The following is a 20143-nucleotide window of genomic DNA, read 5'->3' as shown; positions in this document are numbered from 1 at the left end:
TAAGGCTTCGCGCTGGGCTTCGCCGATGCTCCATTGTTCCATACGAGACCGCACTTTGAATGTTCAGAAGTGAAGAACACGTGAGGGATACAAGCAACGTCCACTTTAATGGTGCCAGCGCAACAGCCATGGCTGCGCTACAGACTAAGAAAATCCATCCTCGATGAATTTTCCAATCAATCCAAAGAAAATCCATTCCTCTAAGATGGATTGCGTATCATAACACCCTTTCTGAACGCTTACATTTGCCTAAATTTTCGCGAACGGGTTTATTTGTTAGCAAAAAACCCCCATGCAGCTCACATATCTTTTAAACTGCCGAACAGGTGTTATGTGCGAAGCACACTTGGCAGAATTTAATGGTCATGAGGCACTCTAGCATTTCAAGCGAGTAAAAAAAGCCGTGGGTGTTTCTCTACTAGGAATGATTTGTGCCTAGTCATTGCTTCAGCAAGCACGTCATGTGGACCCAGTTTTAGGCTACGGATGTAATTGTTCTGCTTCTTGTATATGGTGCCCTCTGTAGAGCGGTGTAGAGGCAGGAACCGTGCACAGGGCTTCCTCTTTTATTTCCTATCCTGCATTTAGATATCGCAATTGCCCTTGTCTAAAGTGTTTTACTCTGGAGTTGTTTTATCGATCACCTGCCAAGCCTCAGGAAATCATAGCGCGTCAGCCAATCTTAATTCTGAAGGCGCACGTCCTTTCCGGCTTAGTATAGGTGACGGCACATTGTTATGCACTGTTTCGTGCAGTATCGGTTGCAGTATACAGTCGCATGTGCATGTGAGGCCATACACTACATCTTGAGTGCACAGCAATTATTGTGGAGCTGGCGCCCCCCAGTCGTAAAGTGCGGAGACACAACTACTTTGCCCTCCTCTCCTCTATCATGCTTTTCAAACTTTACTGCTAGCTTTAAAGGTAAATAAATTCTGGGATATTTCGTGCCAAACCCACGATATGATTGTGAGGCACGCCGTAGTGATTAACTCCGGATTAATTTTGACCATCCGTGCTTTACCGAACACCCAACCTGTTATAACTCAACTGTTATGACTGCTACCGGGCGGGAACGGCATACGGCCGGGCGGCCAGGAGCATAATAACGCCCACACAAGAACTGGAACACTGCGCCCGTTTATTTAGTGACAGCCCTTTATTCAGACGTTCTCAAGCCGCTCCGGCACGTGCGATGACGTCGGTCTCGAGCCACGGCGAACGCGGTTTTCTCTGTCTTCGTTGTAGTTTTCACTTTGCAGCACTCTTCCCGCCTTAAGGTGAGTACCGCTGTACGGATTTCCGTATACGGGTCCATCTACGAAGCACAGCTGGTTGAGCCTCTTCTGGTAGCGTCGGTACACCAGCTGGTTGATCTTGCAAAGGTTGCGCCGGCACAGGACTTTATCGAGGACGGACTTGATCCATGTGACGCTGAAGCTCACCTTCTGCCTTTTCAACGGTGATCATTCGGGATCCTCTTGTTTCTTTCACTGTGGCTGGCAGCCACCTTTCTCCCTCTCCGAAGTTGCGAGCCCAAACAAGAGTGCCCAGGTTCAGCTTGTTTTCTTGATCTTCCTGTGGACAGATAGGAAAGGTTACGGGGGGTGGAAGGCATGTGTCCAACCGACAACGGATATGGTATCCCAAAAGTCGTTCAGACGGTGATCGTCCATCATCCAGGGGCGTTCTACGGTAGCTAAAAAGAAGTTTAGCCAATCGCTCAGACCTAACCTTCTTGAGGCCATATTTCAGCGTCCGCACGGCGCGTTCAGCAAGCCCGTTCGATTGGGGGTGATATGGTGCCGCACGAAAGTGCTTTATTTTATTTCCTGTCAGAAACTTCGTGAAAGTCCCTGACGTGAACTGAGTTCCGTTGCCTGTCACAGTGGTTCTTGGTATGCCCAGCCTGCTGAAGATTTTAGGCAAGGATGTAACGGTCGATTGTGCTGTGGCATGACGCACTGGAATTGCTTCGATCCATATTGAATGTGAATCTATGGCCACTAGGATCATGGTGTTATTCACTGGACCAGCATGATCCAAATGGACACGTTGCCAATTCTCGTGCGTTAGTGGCCAGCTTACTGGTATTTTCGCCGGTGGCATTGCGCTTGCTTGTATGCATGTAGTACGATTCCTACTGATTTGTTCGATAGCTCCGTCGATGCCGGGCCACCACACGACAGTACGGGTCAATGCCTTCAGTGCAGACATTCCCTGGTGCGTCTCGTGCAGGTATTGCAGCATGTCACCACGAGCAGCCTCGGGAATCACGACTCTGTGACCCCAGTAAATGAGACCTTTGTAAACGATTAGCTCACTTTTTCGTGCGAAGTATGGGTCCAACCGCGGATAGGGGCCTTGCGCTCCTTTGGCCAACCACGAAGCACGTAGGACTTTACATTTCCAAGTACTTGATCCTTCCCGGTCAACTGTCTTATTGCTTGTGACGAAAGGGGCCTGTCATCCAGCTGCTGCAGCGAGTGCACGTACTCGTGTAGCTCCTCTGATGTGTCCTCGGTGGTTTCTAGAGGAAGCCGACTGAGTGCGTCTGCATTCAAGTTGTCCGAGCCAGGTTTGTACTCTATTTTGTACTGATACGCTTCCAGCAGCAAGGACCAACGCTGAATTCTTGCGGCAGCCATGATGGGCGTGGGATGATCTTCGCGAAATGGACCCACCAGCGGCTTGTGATGTGTGATCAAGGTGAATGTTCTTCCCACTAGGTAGCACCGAAACTTTGATACCCCGAACACTAGGGCCAACGCTTCACGCTCCACTTGGGAATAATTCCTTTCCGCTTTAGTAAGTCTTCAAGAACGAAAAACTATAGGCTTGTCAACGTTGCCAACGCGATGGAACAGTACCGCTACGATTCCGTTGGGTGACGCATCGCACTCCAAGCGCAGCGGCAGTGAGGGATCGAAGTGAGTGAGCATTTTGGCATTGCATAAAGCGTTTTTTGACTTCTGAAACCCTTCCCGTTGTTGACAGCCCGAATTCCAGCGACGTTCTTTGGTTAGCAAATTGTAGAGCGGTGATAGCAGACTGGCCATATTGGGAAGGAACTTGCTGTAATACGTGAGAATACCCAAGTAGGAACGCAGTTCGCTCACGTTCTTGGGTGTTGGCGCCATCATGATAGCATCCATGTTCTTCTCCAGAGGTTGCAGCCCTCCAGTACTGATGTTGTGGCCAAGATACGAAGCCTCGGGCATCCTGAAGGTGCACTTGTCCGTCCTTAGCTTGACGTCGTACTCTAGAAAGCGCTGGAGAACTGCCTTGAGGTCCTTTCCGCCGTCATTCCCCTTCTCGGCAACCAGAACGTCGTCCAAGTACGCCTGGACTTCCGGCAAACCGTTCAGTACGCTGTCCATTATTCGCTGAAAGATAGCTGGGGCAGAAGACACACCAAATGGCAGGCGATTAAAGCAGAATAATCCCCGATGTGTGTTAATGACCGTCAGCTTCTTTGATTGCTCATCCAGGGGAACCTGGTTGTAGGCGTCTCGGAAGGTCCAATGTGCTGTAAACGCCACCCTCGTGCAGTGCAGCAAAAAGGTTATTGATTACCGGGAGTCGGTACTGCTCCGTCACACAGCTGGCATTTACCGTTAGCTTGTAAGCGCCACACAGTCGAACTGTTCCATCTTTCTTCATTACCGGAACTATCGGCGTCGCCCACTCCGAGTGAGCCACCGGGGACAGGACTCCGGATTTAACAAGCCTGTCCAGCTCGTTAGAAACCTTTTCTCGCGTTGGATACGGAAGTGGCCTGACGTTGAAGAACTTTGGAACTGCATCCTCCATGTATAGATGAGCGGGCGGAACCTTCAACAGACCCAGTTCAGGTGTAAACACGTACTCGTACTCACACATGATCTTTTGCAAGTTTAGCCCTTGCTCCTTAATGCTGGACACGCTCAAAACCGCAGCCCCTTCGTTGTTCAGCGCCTGGATGAGATCACGGCCACACAGGCTCGGTCCGGAGACGAGCACAACGGTAAGTGACGCCGTAACAGTCGTGCAGCAGTATGAAACTGGGAGCGTTAGTTTCCCGGCTATAGGCAAAGGACCCAAGTAGCATGACAACTTCAAGCTGGATTTTTCAAGGCAGGGCTAGCTTTTGCGAAGTTGACAGTAGACGTCCCAGGACACCACGCACACGGGCGAGTCGGTGTCAATTTCCATCACGATGTCGGCTCCGCCCCAGCAAAAATTGCGTCGTACTGGGCTGACGATTCCGTTGTCTGCGGTTGGTTGCGGCTTTAGTGTATACACCTATGCGGAAAGCTCGGCTTCGGCAAATTCCATTGAGCCGCTGCTCAGCGCCAAGCTCTGGTGCGGTCGCTTTTCCTTAGATCGACTCACGGCAGCTAGGTGCCCCTTTTTCCCACAGTTGAAACATTTGGCGTGTTTAAAGGCATAAGTCGCCTCACCGTGCTCGCGGTTTCCACACCGATGACAACCTTTATTATGCTCCTGGCCCTCCGGCCGGATGCCGTTGTCGCCCGGCAGCAATCATAACAGTTGAGTTATGAGTTGAGTTGAGGTCACCGTCCGTAACGACGGTGACCAAAACGCACTTGCTTGAAGAAACTGTGTATACACCGAGAGAAAACGCACGGCGCGGCTTATCCACCGCGCCCATATATTACTGTGCATTTGTTTGTGCTCCGAGCAAAAGTGCACCATGGCACTGCCTTCTGCTATGCCGAGTCCTCTGTGCAGCATTGGGTGTAATCGCGTAATTGCACTCTGTGAGCTTAAGCAGTGCTTGCTACCAAGCTTCGGCTGTGCAACTGATGCAAACGGCGCCTAAAGGACTGCACAGATGAACAGACACTTGGACGCCATCTCCCAACGTACTTCTGTTGCAATAAAATACACTCAGAAGAAAGAACTAAAATACGTCCTACTAGCATGTGAAAATATGGAGCGTTAGGACAGTTATTCATAAAATGGGGGGGGGGGGGGGGGGGCGCATCTTAAGCGTTGCGGGTTTTTTTTTTTTTTGCTTGTAGAAGATGGTTATGATTGGTGGTGTAGTGAATCGCGTTATTGGACGACGCTGGGGATATTGTCACGTGGTGGTGACGTTGAATAACACAGTAGCAATACTGTGAACGACAAAACAAACTTTTATTGGGCGAACCTGTGCCCACAAAACAGGCTACACTTATAGCACAACGATAGCGGCGAACACGCTCGGCGATCGTCGAAAATCCGATCAGCGGGTCAAGCGCGTCGGCTTTTATACAGCAATCATCGAATGTTCCAGATTAAACGTTGGGACCCGCATGCCTTCTAAAATGTTCTACACCATTCGTGTCAAGCGATGAAATCAGATAACACAACGTTCGGCGACAACAGACAGCGGGTAGAAGCATCGACAACTTTCCAGAAACTTCGGATACATGCAGGCGCGTCCCGCGCTGTGCGATAACATTTGTTCGGCGGCAAAACTTGTCGCCCGATAGAGACAAGTACACGTGTCAATACACTGTAAACGGAAATGAGCCGAAAAAGGCATTTTAAGGGATGTGACCTCCCTTGAGACTACGTGCCTGAAAACCGTGCTCCCTTAGAGTGGTGTAGAAATGCTCAGCGTCCTCCATTTCTCTCCCTCGCAAAATGCGGATGAAAGAAGGAGACAGAACCTCAATTCTACATCCTTTTTAAGAGGGAGTTTAGAAGATACAGGCCTCCCTTTAGCGTAAACGGAGTTCTGTTTCTTATTTTATGCGTTATTTTCTTTTCTTTTACACATCTGTGAGAAGGAAACGAGAAAGGAGAGATATATTGTCCAAGTGGTTCTTTTTCTTTTTTTTTTTCTTTCTGCAAATTTATACATTTCCGGAGTGCAAGCCAACTTATTTAGGGCGATATAATAGACGCTTTGTTCGCCTCGTCGACCACAATGTCCTGTCGCGCTGCCAGAACCCCCGGTCGGCATCTGACGAGCTGTCTTCGGAAGCGAGACCATGCAAAACTTCGACGGCTTAGGCCGCAGAATGTCCTCGCTTCTGTTCGTCTTCCCATCAACTAAACGTAAAACTGAAGGCAAAGCCCGCAAAGCGCCACTGTCGTCGGCGCCGGTGACGGCACCTGTTTTGTTCATCGTAGTTCTGCGTGTGTGTCTATATGCGTGCTTACGAGGTAATTTTGGCGGCCGTCGGAGAGTGTTTCGTGTAGTGTGGAACCTCACAAGAAAGCTACCTGCCCCACTGCGCAGCACGGCGGTGATCGGCCACCACGTAGTCATCGCTTTGACGTGATCTGTGTACTACAATACACTTTTGTGGTTCGCGCGGCCGTGCTCGGGTATTCCCTCCTGCGCCACGATATGACAGCGGCTAGTGAAACCTCACCCACAGTCCTCACAAAATCGGACCGCGTACGGTGTCGACTGCTTTGGAAACGGCGCGTTTCGGATTACCGCTTGCCCAGTTGCCTCATGTTTGACGCGGCCTTTTCAAGCTGCGGTGGTGAGTACGGCGCGGAAGCATTGCGCTATGCGCATAATGCTCACACGTTTTATGTCGCGGTGTTGAGACTTACCGGTCCTTTCAATAAAACTCAAGAAGCCAGTGCCGCACAAAAAAGTGACGTTTCAACTTTTTTCTTTCTCTTTTTCAATTTAATTGTCGTGTTTTACGTGTCAGAACCATGATCTGTTCCTGTGACCTCGTGCTTAATACTAAGCACAACTCCAAGGACGCTTATAGCAACCACGGCGGGTCAAAGAGTATTGGAGTTTCGTCATCAGGTGTGTTTGATAACCACTTCGCCTTAAGTGTCGATATAGGTTGTGACAGCCCACTTCAAAAACACAACAGGAAATTTTAGTCTGTCGGTCTGCTGTCCGTAGTGTGACGTCCTGTAGTTCTCGATCAATGTTAAATTAAAAATTGACAGAGACCTCTTTAAGGCTATGTAAATTTGTTTGTAGAGAAAAAAAAAAAGTGAAAAAAAAAAAAACCTCCCCGCAGGGGATTCGAACTCCGGACTGAAGCATTCCAATCCCTGCATCTTACCACTACGCCACGCCGAATATGCCTTTTGCTGCATATTTCAGCTATACAAACACTTTGCGCTTATGTTTATATTTTCATTTTAAGAGTCAACATGCGCTTTCATTCCACCGCGTCAACTGCCGCATCTCTAGAAAAGTAAAAGTGTTCTTACCATCGACAGGTACATTGTGTAGTGCTAGAACATCGATTTTGCTGTAGGATATCCATATTAAATAAGAAATACAGAAATAGACAACGGTGACCGGGGACACTGTTAGGTTGTTACTGCTAATTTCGACAGTTGTCTCTCGCTCTGCACTTTTGAGCGCGCATATAATTCTGTGTTCAATGCAAGATAGCTACATAAACATTCGTGGGTGATTGTTCATTCTGACAGCATACTGGCATCTCTCGGCAGCGCTGTACCAGCATAATGAGACCCGAGCGAGACAGCTTTTCACGCAACTTTGTGGAACAACCCAAAACTTCTTTTTCGCTTTGTAAAAGCTTATGCAATATTTCTGGGAAGTTAACTGTGTCAGTGTAACGGCACATGTAAGTCCACAGGCCTGTGTGCCACATCTTACCAAATAACACAAAACGGATACGCAGCCATTCCCGCAGATGATATGATTTTCATCAGCGGCCGATTTTGAGGAGGCCGGTAGGGCATTTATGGTGCTTCGTCGTCACGGCACAATTATAACAATTGGCCACGTCGACTTTAATACCGGTGTCTGTGCTATCAGCATTGCCGGCTTCAGAGAAGCACGATTGAATACCGCGCAAGAGAAAAGTACAGGGCACACCACCGATGCGAAATTGACATACAATTTTAAAGCGTCGCAACTGAAAGCGCTTCTGTCGCGGCGTCAGAAATTATGTCGCTGCGACAGAAAGTGGCACATTTCTAACGCCACGACCGAAAATGTGTAGTCCCGGCAGAGAGTTCCTGTTGCGACGTCAGAATCGCTGTTGCGATAGAAAGTTGTTGTTGCGACTTCAGAACTCTTGGTCTTCACGACAGGATGATTCTGTTGGGACATCAGAATTTCTGTCGTAATGTCAGACATGTCTGTCGCAACTACAGAAACATCAGGAACTTCTGCCGTACAACAGAAATTTCCGTAGTTGCGACAGGAATTCCTGTTGTCTTTTTCAACTGGGAGCGATTTGCGTCACAGCAACATTATCTTTAAGGCGGCAAATTACTGTTATGCAGCATGAACAATGCGAACAGCCAGCCTGTTTCTGTGTTAAATGGAGGCACGCAGTGTGTGCACACAATTATGTTCATTTTGTCAGTTTTGTGAAATAAGCTTCAAACTGCATGCATTTTCACTGGGAAATCTGTACCAGCACTTCCTTGTATCAAGTTGTCCATGCACAAAGGTTTGTGGATTAGAAATCACAGTTTCAGGCAGTTACAGCCTACAATTTCTTTTTTTTTTTGTATACAGACACTGTGTTTTCATAGTCATGTATTGCACGTTTGACCAGTGCTGAAAAGGACAAATGGAATAAATTCAAATAGGCCTGCGAATTTGTTTGCTTGGTCAGGCTTTGATGTATTTTAGTAACGTGTTCATGTGCAGATGTCGTGTGAATGCATACGTGGACTTTAGTTACGTTTCACTACATCAAAAGAAACCACCCAGCCAATCTCAATTTCCTTCCTTGTTTCTTGCCCTTGGTGTCCACATACCTGAATGTATTCTGAGTTTTTGTACCAAGACAACAGCAGGGCATCACACATGCTAGAAACATTAAGACAAAGAACAAGGAATGTGGCACAAATGATCCACAGAGTCACAAAACAAAAAAGAGGCTTCAAAGAAGCGGAGGCAGTCAGACTTGTGCGAGCATTAATTATTAGCAGGGTGACCTCCCCTTTCAAAAACTAAATAAGGCTGAAATGTCTAAAGTGAGCTCCATCATCAGGGCAGCTAGGGCTCCCAAAAACACATGTGCCAAAAAGCTGGAGGCTCTTGGTATTCACAACACATATGAAGAACATGACACGGCATGTGGTCATGCCTCAGAGAGAACATCTGAATTCTACAAAACAAGGAAAGGCTCTGTTACAAAAGGCAGGATATCCCCTGATAGCGCAGTATGGCTGAGAAAAAACAGTTTTGCTACCCAGACAAACAAGAGAGGAAATTCTAGTTTCACGAATCCCAAAGAATATGAGCACGGAACACCACCAAAGCAGAAGAAAAGCGCAATCAAAGGCTTTACAAAAGAAATGTGAAAGAAATCCAGACGTATACTACACAGATGCATGTAGAGTGGCAACAGACAAATTCAAAATAGTGGCCTTCAATTGGTTCACAGGGATAACAACTTCCATTCGGAACCCTTTAACCTGCACCGTGGAGGCAGCAGCCATAGCGCTGGCCTTTCGAGATGCAGAAGCAAAAGAAACAATCTGCATTGGCCATGATGGACTCTAAGGCAGCATGCTGTTCGTGCATGACGGGTACCGTCCCATACAAAATTCACAGAATTGCACCAGGTGGTAATTTGGTGCCCGGCGCACTCTGGACTCGAGGAAAATGAGGGTGGACCGAACTGCTCGAGCAATAAGCATCCGAGCACTAGTCAGTCCTTTCAAGGAACTCCCATTGACCCACACGACACCTTCGAAAACCAGGAAAAAGAGAGACAAAAATACAGCCGCCCACACTCCAACCTTATGGAAGAACAGGCCAGGGATTCGCGCTGTGTACAGACTAACACGTATCTACACCTACAAATACTCACTAAGGTACACCCTGCATTCTATGAAAGTATGTGTTCTTGGTGCGAGGAGCTGCCAACTCTTGCCCACGTAACATGAACGTATAAACTACAGCCTCCAAATTCCAATTCGCCCCTTACAGCGTAAGTGCCAAGTAACAGGCACTGGGATGTTTGGCTTGCTAGTGAAGATGTAGAGAGCCAGAGAGCTCTTCTCGATCAAGCCCAGCAAACCACAGAGATCAGTGGAGCCCTGGACTGAGGGATGCACCGACCGCCCAAACCACTAAGAGAAATAAACTTTATACTACTATTACTTGCCCTTAGTGCTATCAGCCATCAAGTTTACGTACAACTACAAATGAGCCACATGTCACTTGATTCACTCAGTTTCCATTTCACTCTTTGTAGGAGGGCATGCATGACTGATTGCGTACGTGCAGCATTTTGTTGCCACAGAGGGGCATGTAATATGGAAACCGACATAAACATTAATACACTCTGTAGTAACTTGTTCTGAATTGAACTTTTAAAAATAAAGAGCAATTTCAATAAATGACAACATGTGTTTTTTTTTTTAACTGGGTGAGTAGTGTGCTACCGTCTGGGATTTTTTTTATTCCACGTGGTAGAGGTGTGTGGCTGTCACTGTACTGCTTTCAAGCTTCTGCATTAAGTGTGCTTGTGGCACCTGGGACTAATTCTCAAAGCAAATATGCTTCAGGTAATTGTGAATTCTCATCAAACATGACACGCATATTGCTGTATTTGTCTTGGAAAATTTATTCAGAAAAGCAGCTTTTATAGCTTCAGTAAATTATTCATTGTGGCCAATTCAGCTGACCCTTTCCGAGATTGACCATTAATTTTACAGCAGTGGCTTTCTACCATTCAAGTATTCAGTGTGTATCCTGCTTCTTTTCAGATATGTTAACATCATACAAGTCTGCATTCCTAAGAACATAAACAGCCAGAGGCCACATTGCAAAGACAGGGATCTGAGTATCAAGAAAAGAAATCAGTAATAAAGGTAGCAAGAAGTACTCACAAGCAAATGTTTGTTGTCAGAGGGATGCAAGAATAATACAGCCCATCCAGGGGGTGCGCTAAAGCCAGATAATGGCCACAAAAAACAAAGCCTACTCATATGTCACAGCCATTTTAATCAAAAATGACATTTAACTCCAGGGTATGCATATTGAAGCCTTGCTAATTATGTAAATTTACTAGCACTACTGTCCAGTACTGCTGTGCTCCTGAATGGTGGCTCACATTTGCAGGAAGCAATAGGTGCAGCGACATCCATCATTCGTGCATCACTCATTTTGGACAATACACACCTTGCTGCAAGGAAAAGTAGCCACAATATAGCTTTCTAACAATTATTGGCAATTAGTTTGAGAAAGGCGTTTCCAACCACACCAGGCTAGACCGGCTTTGCTTTGCAGCATGCTCTACACCGGGAACGTAACTCCTTGCCCCCAAACCCAACATGTCTGTTTACCTGGCATAGGACGATGTGCAGACAATGCTCACCCCCCCCCCCCCCCCCAACACATGCACCAAAATATTCCTGGCTACTGGCACTGGTCCTTGTTACAAGAAATAGAAGTATGGATCCTTGGTCTCGATGTTCGCCAATCCGGAACAAGATCAAATTGGCTAGGCAAAATAAAGAAGACACCAATGTCAACCTTCCACCTGATATGAAGGATTGCATCTAAATGTGGAGAAGATTGTAGTGAAATAGCCAGTAATGCTGTTTGGTCTGTACTCCAGCCACATATTATTTATCAGGCTCAGTTTTACTGGCCCTCACTGAAGCAGAGGGACCAGATTGAGATCATTATTCAGAACATGATGAGGGCAATAGCTGCTCTCCCTCTGTTCACTCAAGAACATGCCCAGGTGAACACCACGGCAGCATTGCTAATTGAATGTGAATGAGCATTTGAATTAAAGAGGTTGCATGTTGCAGTCACTTCTGATTGCTTGGGTGCAAGAACAGACTTAAGGCCATGGCACGGCTGTACACTGATGTTCCTTTGGACCAGTGTATTTTGTACAGACACTGCTATTACAAGAGATGGAAGCATTGTATCAGTCAGCCTTAAGTACTTCCCTCTTTATAAAAATAAGGAATCTACAGTGGATGTCTGCAACACTACTTGAGCTTCATACCATACATGACAAGAGTCTGCAGAACGGGGCTGGTACACGGTAAAGTCACACATGACACCAATGAGGCAGCCTCATTTTTATCAAACTTCACCCAAATACAGACACACCAATTCCTTGAGTGCCATTTAGCAGCTGAAGCAAGACAGTAAAGCCACATAGCTTTGTCAGAAGATACACAAGCTTCACAACTACTCACTTTTAATGCTTGCTTACACTAGGTACAGGGACACATCTCTGGCCTTTTCAATGCCATGGCAGATAACAAAGAACACAACAACATCAAGAACATGTATCTACCCGCACCTCTTGTGCCAGGCTCACTTACCGTCTTTCTACCCCGAAAAGTTTGTTCTGATGCGACACATGCTTTTACGCTCAAGTTTGACAGCCATTGCTGCATCAATTTTGCAAGCACTGTCAAGGACGCAGTATTCTTAACTGCAATTTATTATCAGGAAATACGTAATTTTAATAATGTGAGCACAGGCATCTTGACTCACTTATTATGAATGGAAAGAAATGTCACTGCTGCCTGAATGAAAAGAGTAATCTTCTGCAGTTGTAGAGAGTCAGTGTAGCTTCATGCAATACTGTTTCACAGCAAGTTTGTACAAAGTATCATTACAGGCAGGGGATTATAGGCCTAATTGTGCTTTTCACTTGCTCTGAATGTGACCTTAAACAAAGCATTGTGTGTAAAAAGGGCAAATGTTCTTTGATATGAAGCATCTATCAGCGATTAGCATTTTGCCTTTTGAGACTTTTTAGCATCCATGGGGGAGAGATTAAATTGCCAGTGTATCTCTATAAGTCATGCCTCTAAAGATGCACATGGCGTTTAGGAAGGTAAATTTTTTTGAACCAGGGAGGTACGGAAATAATTTGAATGAGAAAAGGATCTGCAAGGTTTCCAGCCCAGGCTCAGGCCACCCGGGCATTATGTGCGGTGAGGCATAGCCTTTCCACTGCTGCCCGGGCCCACTGGATAGCCCATAGTTGGTCGTGTACTTCCGAGCTAGTCAGAGCGCTTAGCTATCGCTCCTCGAGAAGGTCCTGTTCTATCTTGTCCTCTAGATATATCGACCTGATCTGTGTGCACTTCCATGAGATCTGTGCATTGTCTGCGGGTTCGTGCTTGCAGAGCTTGCAGCTCGCGTCTGGGTATTGTGTTGAATTTACTCTGTCTAAATGTACTGGGTTTCGGAATGTTCTGGTTTGCAACCTCCTCCAATCTGTTTCTTGAAACCTGTCGAGTTGTTTGCGGGGTTGTGGGTACGTTTCTCCTCGTTTCGTATAGTGCGTCAGTATGTCGTGGTACGTGACCAGTCTGTCCCTGTTGTCTCGTATCGCTACTTCGTTGTCGTTGCCTCCCCGCAGTCCTTCCCCTATCCCCGGGGGTTGCGGGGTGTTGTGCCGTCACTGTCCGAAACGCGGTGGGTTACTTCTCGCACGGCTCGGTCGGCCTTCTCATTGAGGTTGGGAGGGCCATTCATGGTTACTTCTCCCATATGTACTGGGATCCATTTGAGGTATTTGGGTCATGTCAGAGAAACACAAATGTATTGTTCCAAAATGGTACAGTGTTACTCCGCTGCTAGAAAGGTGATCTAGAAGAGCTCTCTAACTCCATTGACTAAATTTTCAGAGGTGATTGCAATGGGTGATTCCCCTGTTACTCTGGTATTGCTAGTCTGGTGCTTACTGTCAGTGATATACACAGCATGCCAGTCTTGAAGCTCAACTTTCAAGAGCCAATTAAGAGGCATGTCATGGGTGATTTGATAAGCTTATTAGGCTTCTTTTTAAACAAACAATTAATTTATTCTTTATTTTTGCTGTCACTTTGATGGCCTGTCTATGCTTTTTGTTTTCAAAGGCCATATTATTTTCATAATTATGGCCTTCAATGTTTAATTGTAATATCCCTTATAATCCACAGTGATTACTCGTAAAAGAGAAATCAATATAGAACAAACAGTAGATGTGGGTAAATGTATGTGCATTGACTTGAACAGTCACCTGCAAAAGTTTAAAGTCAGGTTGCTCAATGGATTGAATAATCTCAGTTGGAAAGCAGCACAAAGTGTGTTCATATGCCCCTCACTCATCCAGTATACGTAAATGTAACCAAATGTAGTATATGTAACCAACACACTCTCAGACTTTAGTGCAATAAGTTAATATGTTGTGTTATGTTGTTGAGTTGAGACTGTGAATGGAACTATTATTAAAATGAGCAAGCCAGAGACAACTATTGCAGTGTTTATAATTTGTGGTAATTGCAGCATGATATTGCAAAAGAACATAAATAATGCTCCTCTCAATGTTTCTATCTATGCCTTTCGTTCATCTCTTAGTCTCCCTGAAATTAAGCAGCAGGGCATGGCACAAGCACTGCTGCTTACGTTTATAATGGAGTCGTCAGTGGGTTTCAGACAGAGGCAACTCCTGTCCCTTATGCACATATGTTTTGGTATTTTCAAGACTGTTCCTGTCATACCAAAGCCAATTGAGGCTCACTGGCCCCTCATGGTATTGAAGCTTGCTCACCAATTACTCAGAGTGGATGATACATTTTCTGGATTTTGTCAGGTGCCATCTGTCTTGCCCTAATCATGGTATGAAAGGTAGGTCCTGCTGGTCCAATGCAGCTATCTTAATAAAAAAATATTATAATTTGCATGTTTCTTCTCTTGGCCACCGAAGTGCATCATCCAAACCAAACACAAACACTTTTCTTCCTAGGCGCACTCTTGAAAACAAAGGCTTGCAGCCACATGCAGAAGAAAGTACAAAACAGATTATGCAAATTAATGCTCTGCAGTGTGCAGATTATGCAATGTGTACAGTAACTAAGGCTGCACCTCTAATGCATTAACTGTATTCAAGATTATGAAAGCTTTTTGCTAATTAAGCCATGTTCTAAAATTGGATTGCATACCCTAGCTGCATATGTGACTAAAAATGTGGTAGCTCAGTTGAAAAAGCTACAAGTGGCATTCCTGTGGGGTATGTTTGTTCACTTGAAAAGCAGATTTTACTCAGTTGGTCATATGACAAGAAATTTTGTTGTTGTGTTCTTAATACTTCATTCCTACATTGCATATTACACTACACCCTAAAGGTCCACACAGTCCACATATATCATCATTAAATTAATAAAATGTGAATACCATGTGCACAATTGTAATGTTCCTCTTCAGGCGAATATGTACGGTACTGTACCTACAGTGCACTAGTTCACTGTAGTTGTGTGCGAGAAAAATACTAAACAGCACTTCATCGGCATGTCGTAGGCGAGCATATCTCATGAGAGCCTCTCAACTGTACGTGCCAATTCGACCGAGTCATACATACATACATACGGTGCGATACGGCAAACATGAACCTATCTTCAGGGCCAGTATGTCAATGGATTCCTTTCTCGGGGTTATCGTTATTATTACCACCTACCGTCCATATAAACGACCTATCGGTGATAGTGTACGCGCAGCACGGCAAGGAAAGGCCCTAGCGAGTACGGCACCTCGATCCGGCCTGCCTGCTCTATCATAACATAGCATAACCGTCGGAATAATGTGATCGCAATCGCACCTATTGCGTAACACAATAAGAAAAAAAAGCTAATGCCAACAGAGCTGCGATACGGAAGCGATCGACGTTTCACGTACCGTCAACACGCTAACTTAATTGTTGACAAAACACGATTTTACTACTAGCGCTGGCCAGACAGAAAGCGTTGTCGGCCGCATATGCCAAACTCGGTCCAAGGATGCTCGGGGCGGCCAAGCAATTGCTGACTCGGGCCCGGGCCGGGCTTGGACCTAGGAGCGTCTGGCCGGAGAACATTCAGTGGCGACAGACGGGAAGTCAGCGAGTCGTGGAAAGTTCTTGCGCGAGCGAAACGCAAGCGAAATTAAAATATGTTACAATGTCCACCGTCTACAATCGGGCAGCGCGAAGCATTGGGCCGCGCAACAGCTACGCAGTTAATCTGAACCCTCGGGCTAATCACAGGTCACATACCGAACCCCGCGTCGTAAGAATGGGCTATTTTCCCGTGCCCTTCACCTGCGGGGTGCCCTCACGCAGCGAGCGTACTACCATCCAAAAGTCAATCTATTATTGCCCGGCCGGCACCGCGTACGGCGGACGTGAGGTGGCACACAACGACGGGAGCTTTGCCCAAGCCGGATTAGCAAACGTTAAGAAACTGCCGTATTGTAATAAGTCGTGGTTATCAGCGCGTGAAATGACAAGGAAGAGCTCAATCATAACCTACGCTTATCCATGCCGGCCTGGTCGCTGTGGACGCGGATATAACACATAGCGTTACAGAAAAGTGTTCACAAACCATTAACAGCCCTGCTCGTGTATTTAATAACGTTTTCTACTCATCGTACCTTTGCGCTAGCTGTTACCAAAACTAAGATAAATCCTAACCAATTCGCCCACCTTGCTGTCTTGCTGACATAATATGACTGGTGAAAGTTATTCTAGTGCATGCACATATATCGTATTCACATATGCATGTATTGATTGTTTACTTCAGCATATAAAAAAAAGGATGCTCCATCTGTATAATTTCACATAATTACATTTTCCTTCCTTTCTTTCCTTTTTTTTACTGTTGCAGCGGGTTGAGTACAATATGTACAAATAAAATATGTTACTTTCGCACTACTCCATCACTTAGGAACAGCAAATCAGCAGTCAGGATGACAGATATATTTATTTTCTTATTAATTTTTTAAAATTTGTAGTCAGTATGAGACAGCTCACACTAAGCTTTCTTGGTTTTTAACAAGCTCTTGGTCAACAATGACACATATGTTTGGACTCGGAAATAAACTGTGCAGTGCGTCTGTCTCAGCATGCTTTGGAATGACAAGCCAAACCTTCATCTTATGCAAGTGTGGAAACTGACAGCTTATGCAACCACACACCCATAACACGTCTACAAACCTGTCATTCTTATGCACTAGAGGTTGAAGTGTGATGTCAAAATATATGTCACTTTCATCACTCATTGATTCATGCGTGACATCTTTTCTTGTACTAATCAAGACGTGGCTAAACGATACCATCTCCTATAAAATTTTTCTTTTCACATCTGCATGCAACACTTTTTGTTGTGAATGATGCAACTGCATAGAAGGTGGCATGCTCATAGCTTTAAAAAAATAATTTCTTGCAGTTCCAACTGGCATTCGTTCATTCCTAGAGCACATTTTCATTTCACTTCAATGCTCAAGCAGAATGTTCTCATAAGTGCATACTACTGCCCTCCGTATGTAAATTGTGCATTTTCAAGCGAGTTTCAAAACATTCTAAATGAAGTGCATATGCTATTTTGGCATTCTACTGTGATCATTTATGGCAATTTTAATTTCTCCATTATTAACTGGACAACAGAATCTGTCACAGCTGCTCACGCTCAATGGCATATTTTCCTTCATTCCTGTCTACACTTCATGTTACCTCAACTCATTACTCTGCCAACCTGTTCATCATGTACACTGGCCAATATTCTAGATCTCATCAGAGGTAGAAAAAAATTAACATTCAAATATGCAAAGCCATCAAAACTGCCCTGGGCCTACCATCTACGGCTTTGACTACGAGACTTCTCAAGACGGGCATACACAACACCTGGCAAGAATTAGCCGAAGCTCATAAAGCCAGTCAGTTAGAATGACTTAAGCTCATGCCCACCGGGAGATCAGTGCTGCAACGGCTGAGCTACAGTGAAACCTTTATAGGCCACCATGGACCGAAAAGAAAGAATTCCTCCAAACATCTGCAAATCCCTGTGCATAGCACCAATTGTACCACAAGGAAAGAAGACAAGCCCAAGTGGATGCCCTACGGCAAAGACACAGGCAACGTCCAGATGCCAGATACACCGACACAGTCAAATACCCGCCAAGAAATGCTTACGCCCTGAACGTCACAGATTCTAAGGGCAGAGAGCTAGCGTCTGCCACAGTCCGTGCACAAAACTCTGAGACTGCAGAAGAGACGGCGATCGCCCTAGCAACTACCACGTGCAGACGCAGCTGTAGTTTTTTCCGATTCTGAAGCAGCTGTCAGGACAGAAGCACTAAAGATATTGAAGCACGACAGCGCTTCGATCCGCTACACCTGCGCGACCTGGGTTCCAGGGCATGACGGGCTGGAGGGGAACGAATCAGCACACGTCGTGGCCCGAGGCCACACCTGCCGGGCCAACCCTTCCTACTCTCAAGATGCCGGTCTGCGTCAGCAGGGGCAGAGACCGTACCCATCACCTACTCAGCGATCCTTCAATATCACAGGCTGGAACGCAGGGTGCACCCACCACCTCACCCAAAGCTCACCGAAGAAGAAAGTACCACACTCAGAAGACTACAGAGTAACACTTACACCCACGGAATACTCATGCACAGACTATACCAAATGCTACAAGGAAATACTCATGCACAGACTATGCCCAATGCTACAAGGATACCACTGCCCAATGTGCGGCTTACCATACACCTTGGCGCACCTGATCCTCGAGTGTCCATGGCATCTAGATACAGACACATCGCCTTCACCGAAAGAATATAACGCCAGACAAGAAAGCGAAGACCTCATTGAAACGTGAGAGGCCAAGCTCGTCTCCGAGGGCCTGGAGCAACAGTGACACCTCGTCGCCAGGGCCAAGGAGGCAGCGAAGGCCAGAGGGTTCCTGGAATGAGGAGACCTCCCACCCAGAGTGGAACTGGGGCTTAACCCGGGATACTGTTTCAAAAATAAATGTTTATTCCTCCACCTCCTCATCTCGACCAGCGATCCTCTAATCTGTTCCGGCATTACTCACCTGGACGGGCTGTCTGATCATGCAGTTATAGTAGGTCTGCTTAACTTCTCTTTAACAAAAAAGAAAACACTACTAAACACATTAGGTGCTACAATAGGGCCGACATTACTCGGCATAATCGTTAATTAGCCACCTTTGCAGACACAGTCGAGCTATTGAAGAGAACTAGGTTATGTTTAGAGCCACCTTTGCAAATCTTATCAAAATGTTCGTCCTTTTTCTCAGCATTAGATGCAACAAAAAACGCCTGCAGCACCTCATAAATAAAATGAAGCGCTCTATAGAATGGCAAAGATACATATTATCTGACAAAGAATGCCAGATGCTACTAAAATCCACACGTCAACAGGTTTACAGCTATGATTTATTATGAATAACAGTGATTATGGCACGTAATAAACCCCTATTCACAGCCTGACATAATCCTAATTCTGGTGGTGATGTAGTTCCTGAGTTATAGTGTGTGCAGTTACTAAATGACATGTTTTGTTGAGTGTCCAAATGTGAAGACATCACTGCATGCCCTGACTTCCCCATGCAATCTGACATGTCTGAAATTCTTATTAGTGGGTCGGGCATTTTTACCTTACTAAACAGATTAAAACCTTTATCTACAACAGGTCACAGCAAATTTAACAACAAGCTACTCAAGAATGTGTCCCAGCTAGTGTCGCAACATACCCCCTGGGTTCATTCTTAAGACTGGTGAGTGGCTAAAGTCATCCCATTCTACAAATCCAGCGAGTGTTTCTCCCCCCTTAACTACCAATGAATATCATTAACCAGTACAATTCGCAAACTTATGGAACACATTATTAATTCACAAGTCATCGACTATTTCGAAGATCTCAGTTTAACATTCAACTACCAGCACAGGTTTTCACTTACATTACGACTTAGCATGAAACCACCACATTTACTCCATCTTTGCAGCAGTTCACCACTCTCTTGGCATCATCAAATTAAACCTAAAGCATGCTTTTGTCAACATACATAAACTTGCTTACACTACACTAATCCACACAAAGCTCGAATACGCATCGCTAATATAGCACTCTGGCAGGTAAACATTGTTGACGAGATTGCATTTGTTCAAAACTGGGCTGCTCACCTTCATATTTTCCGACTATTCATCTTACACTTCCATGTCATCATTAAAAGCACGTACTGATTTACAAGCACTATCCCTTCGCCACAAATCAGTGCGTCTTTGCCTGCTTGACAAACTTTATAATCGTACTTCTCTTCACAATGATTTCTTTCAATCACCACCTGTCGTATTTTCATGCCGGGATCACCACCTCATATTCAAGCGTACACCATCTCGCACGTTACAATATGCATGCTCCTTTATACC

At 45.6% G+C, this 20143-nt stretch overlaps 1 protein-coding gene across 1 annotated transcript; it reads right to left on the bottom strand.

Moving 5' to 3' along the window:
- Positions 1-1163: 1163 nt before the first annotated feature.
- LOC140216514 (uncharacterized) lies at positions 1164-3380 on the bottom strand. The gene is made up of 3 exons (XM_072286853.1): positions 3120-3380; positions 1446-1578; positions 1164-1402 (listed from the first exon to the last, which is right to left on the bottom strand). Exons 1-3 carry the CDS (start codon positions 3378-3380, stop codon positions 1164-1166), a joined length of 633 nt encoding a protein of 210 aa, XP_072142954.1.
- Positions 3381-20143: the final 16763 nt, after the last annotated feature.

This window comes from Dermacentor andersoni, chromosome 3 (genome assembly GCF_023375885.2).
Source record: "Dermacentor andersoni chromosome 3, qqDerAnde1_hic_scaffold, whole genome shotgun sequence".
Classification (NCBI taxonomy): domain Eukaryota; kingdom Metazoa; phylum Arthropoda; class Arachnida; order Ixodida; family Ixodidae; genus Dermacentor; species Dermacentor andersoni.
The sequence above is the reverse complement of the archived record's forward strand: the minus strand, read 5'-3'. Positions and strand labels throughout refer to the sequence as shown.

Bases quoted from the DNA above. Each gene is read 5' to 3' on its own strand.
- LOC140216514 (XM_072286853.1), bottom strand. From the start codon at position 3,380: ATGGACAGCGTACTGAACGGTTTGCCGGAAGTCCAGGCGTACTTGGAC. The intron at 1,579-3,119 runs GTGAGCGAACTG...ATCTGTCCACAG, and splicing joins TGGCGCCAACACCCAAGAAC to GAAGATCAAGAAAACAAGCT. The intron at 1,403-1,445 runs GTGAGCTTCAGC...TCCTCGATAAAG, and splicing joins CACCGTTGAAAAGGCAGAAG to TCCTGTGCCGGCGCAACCTT.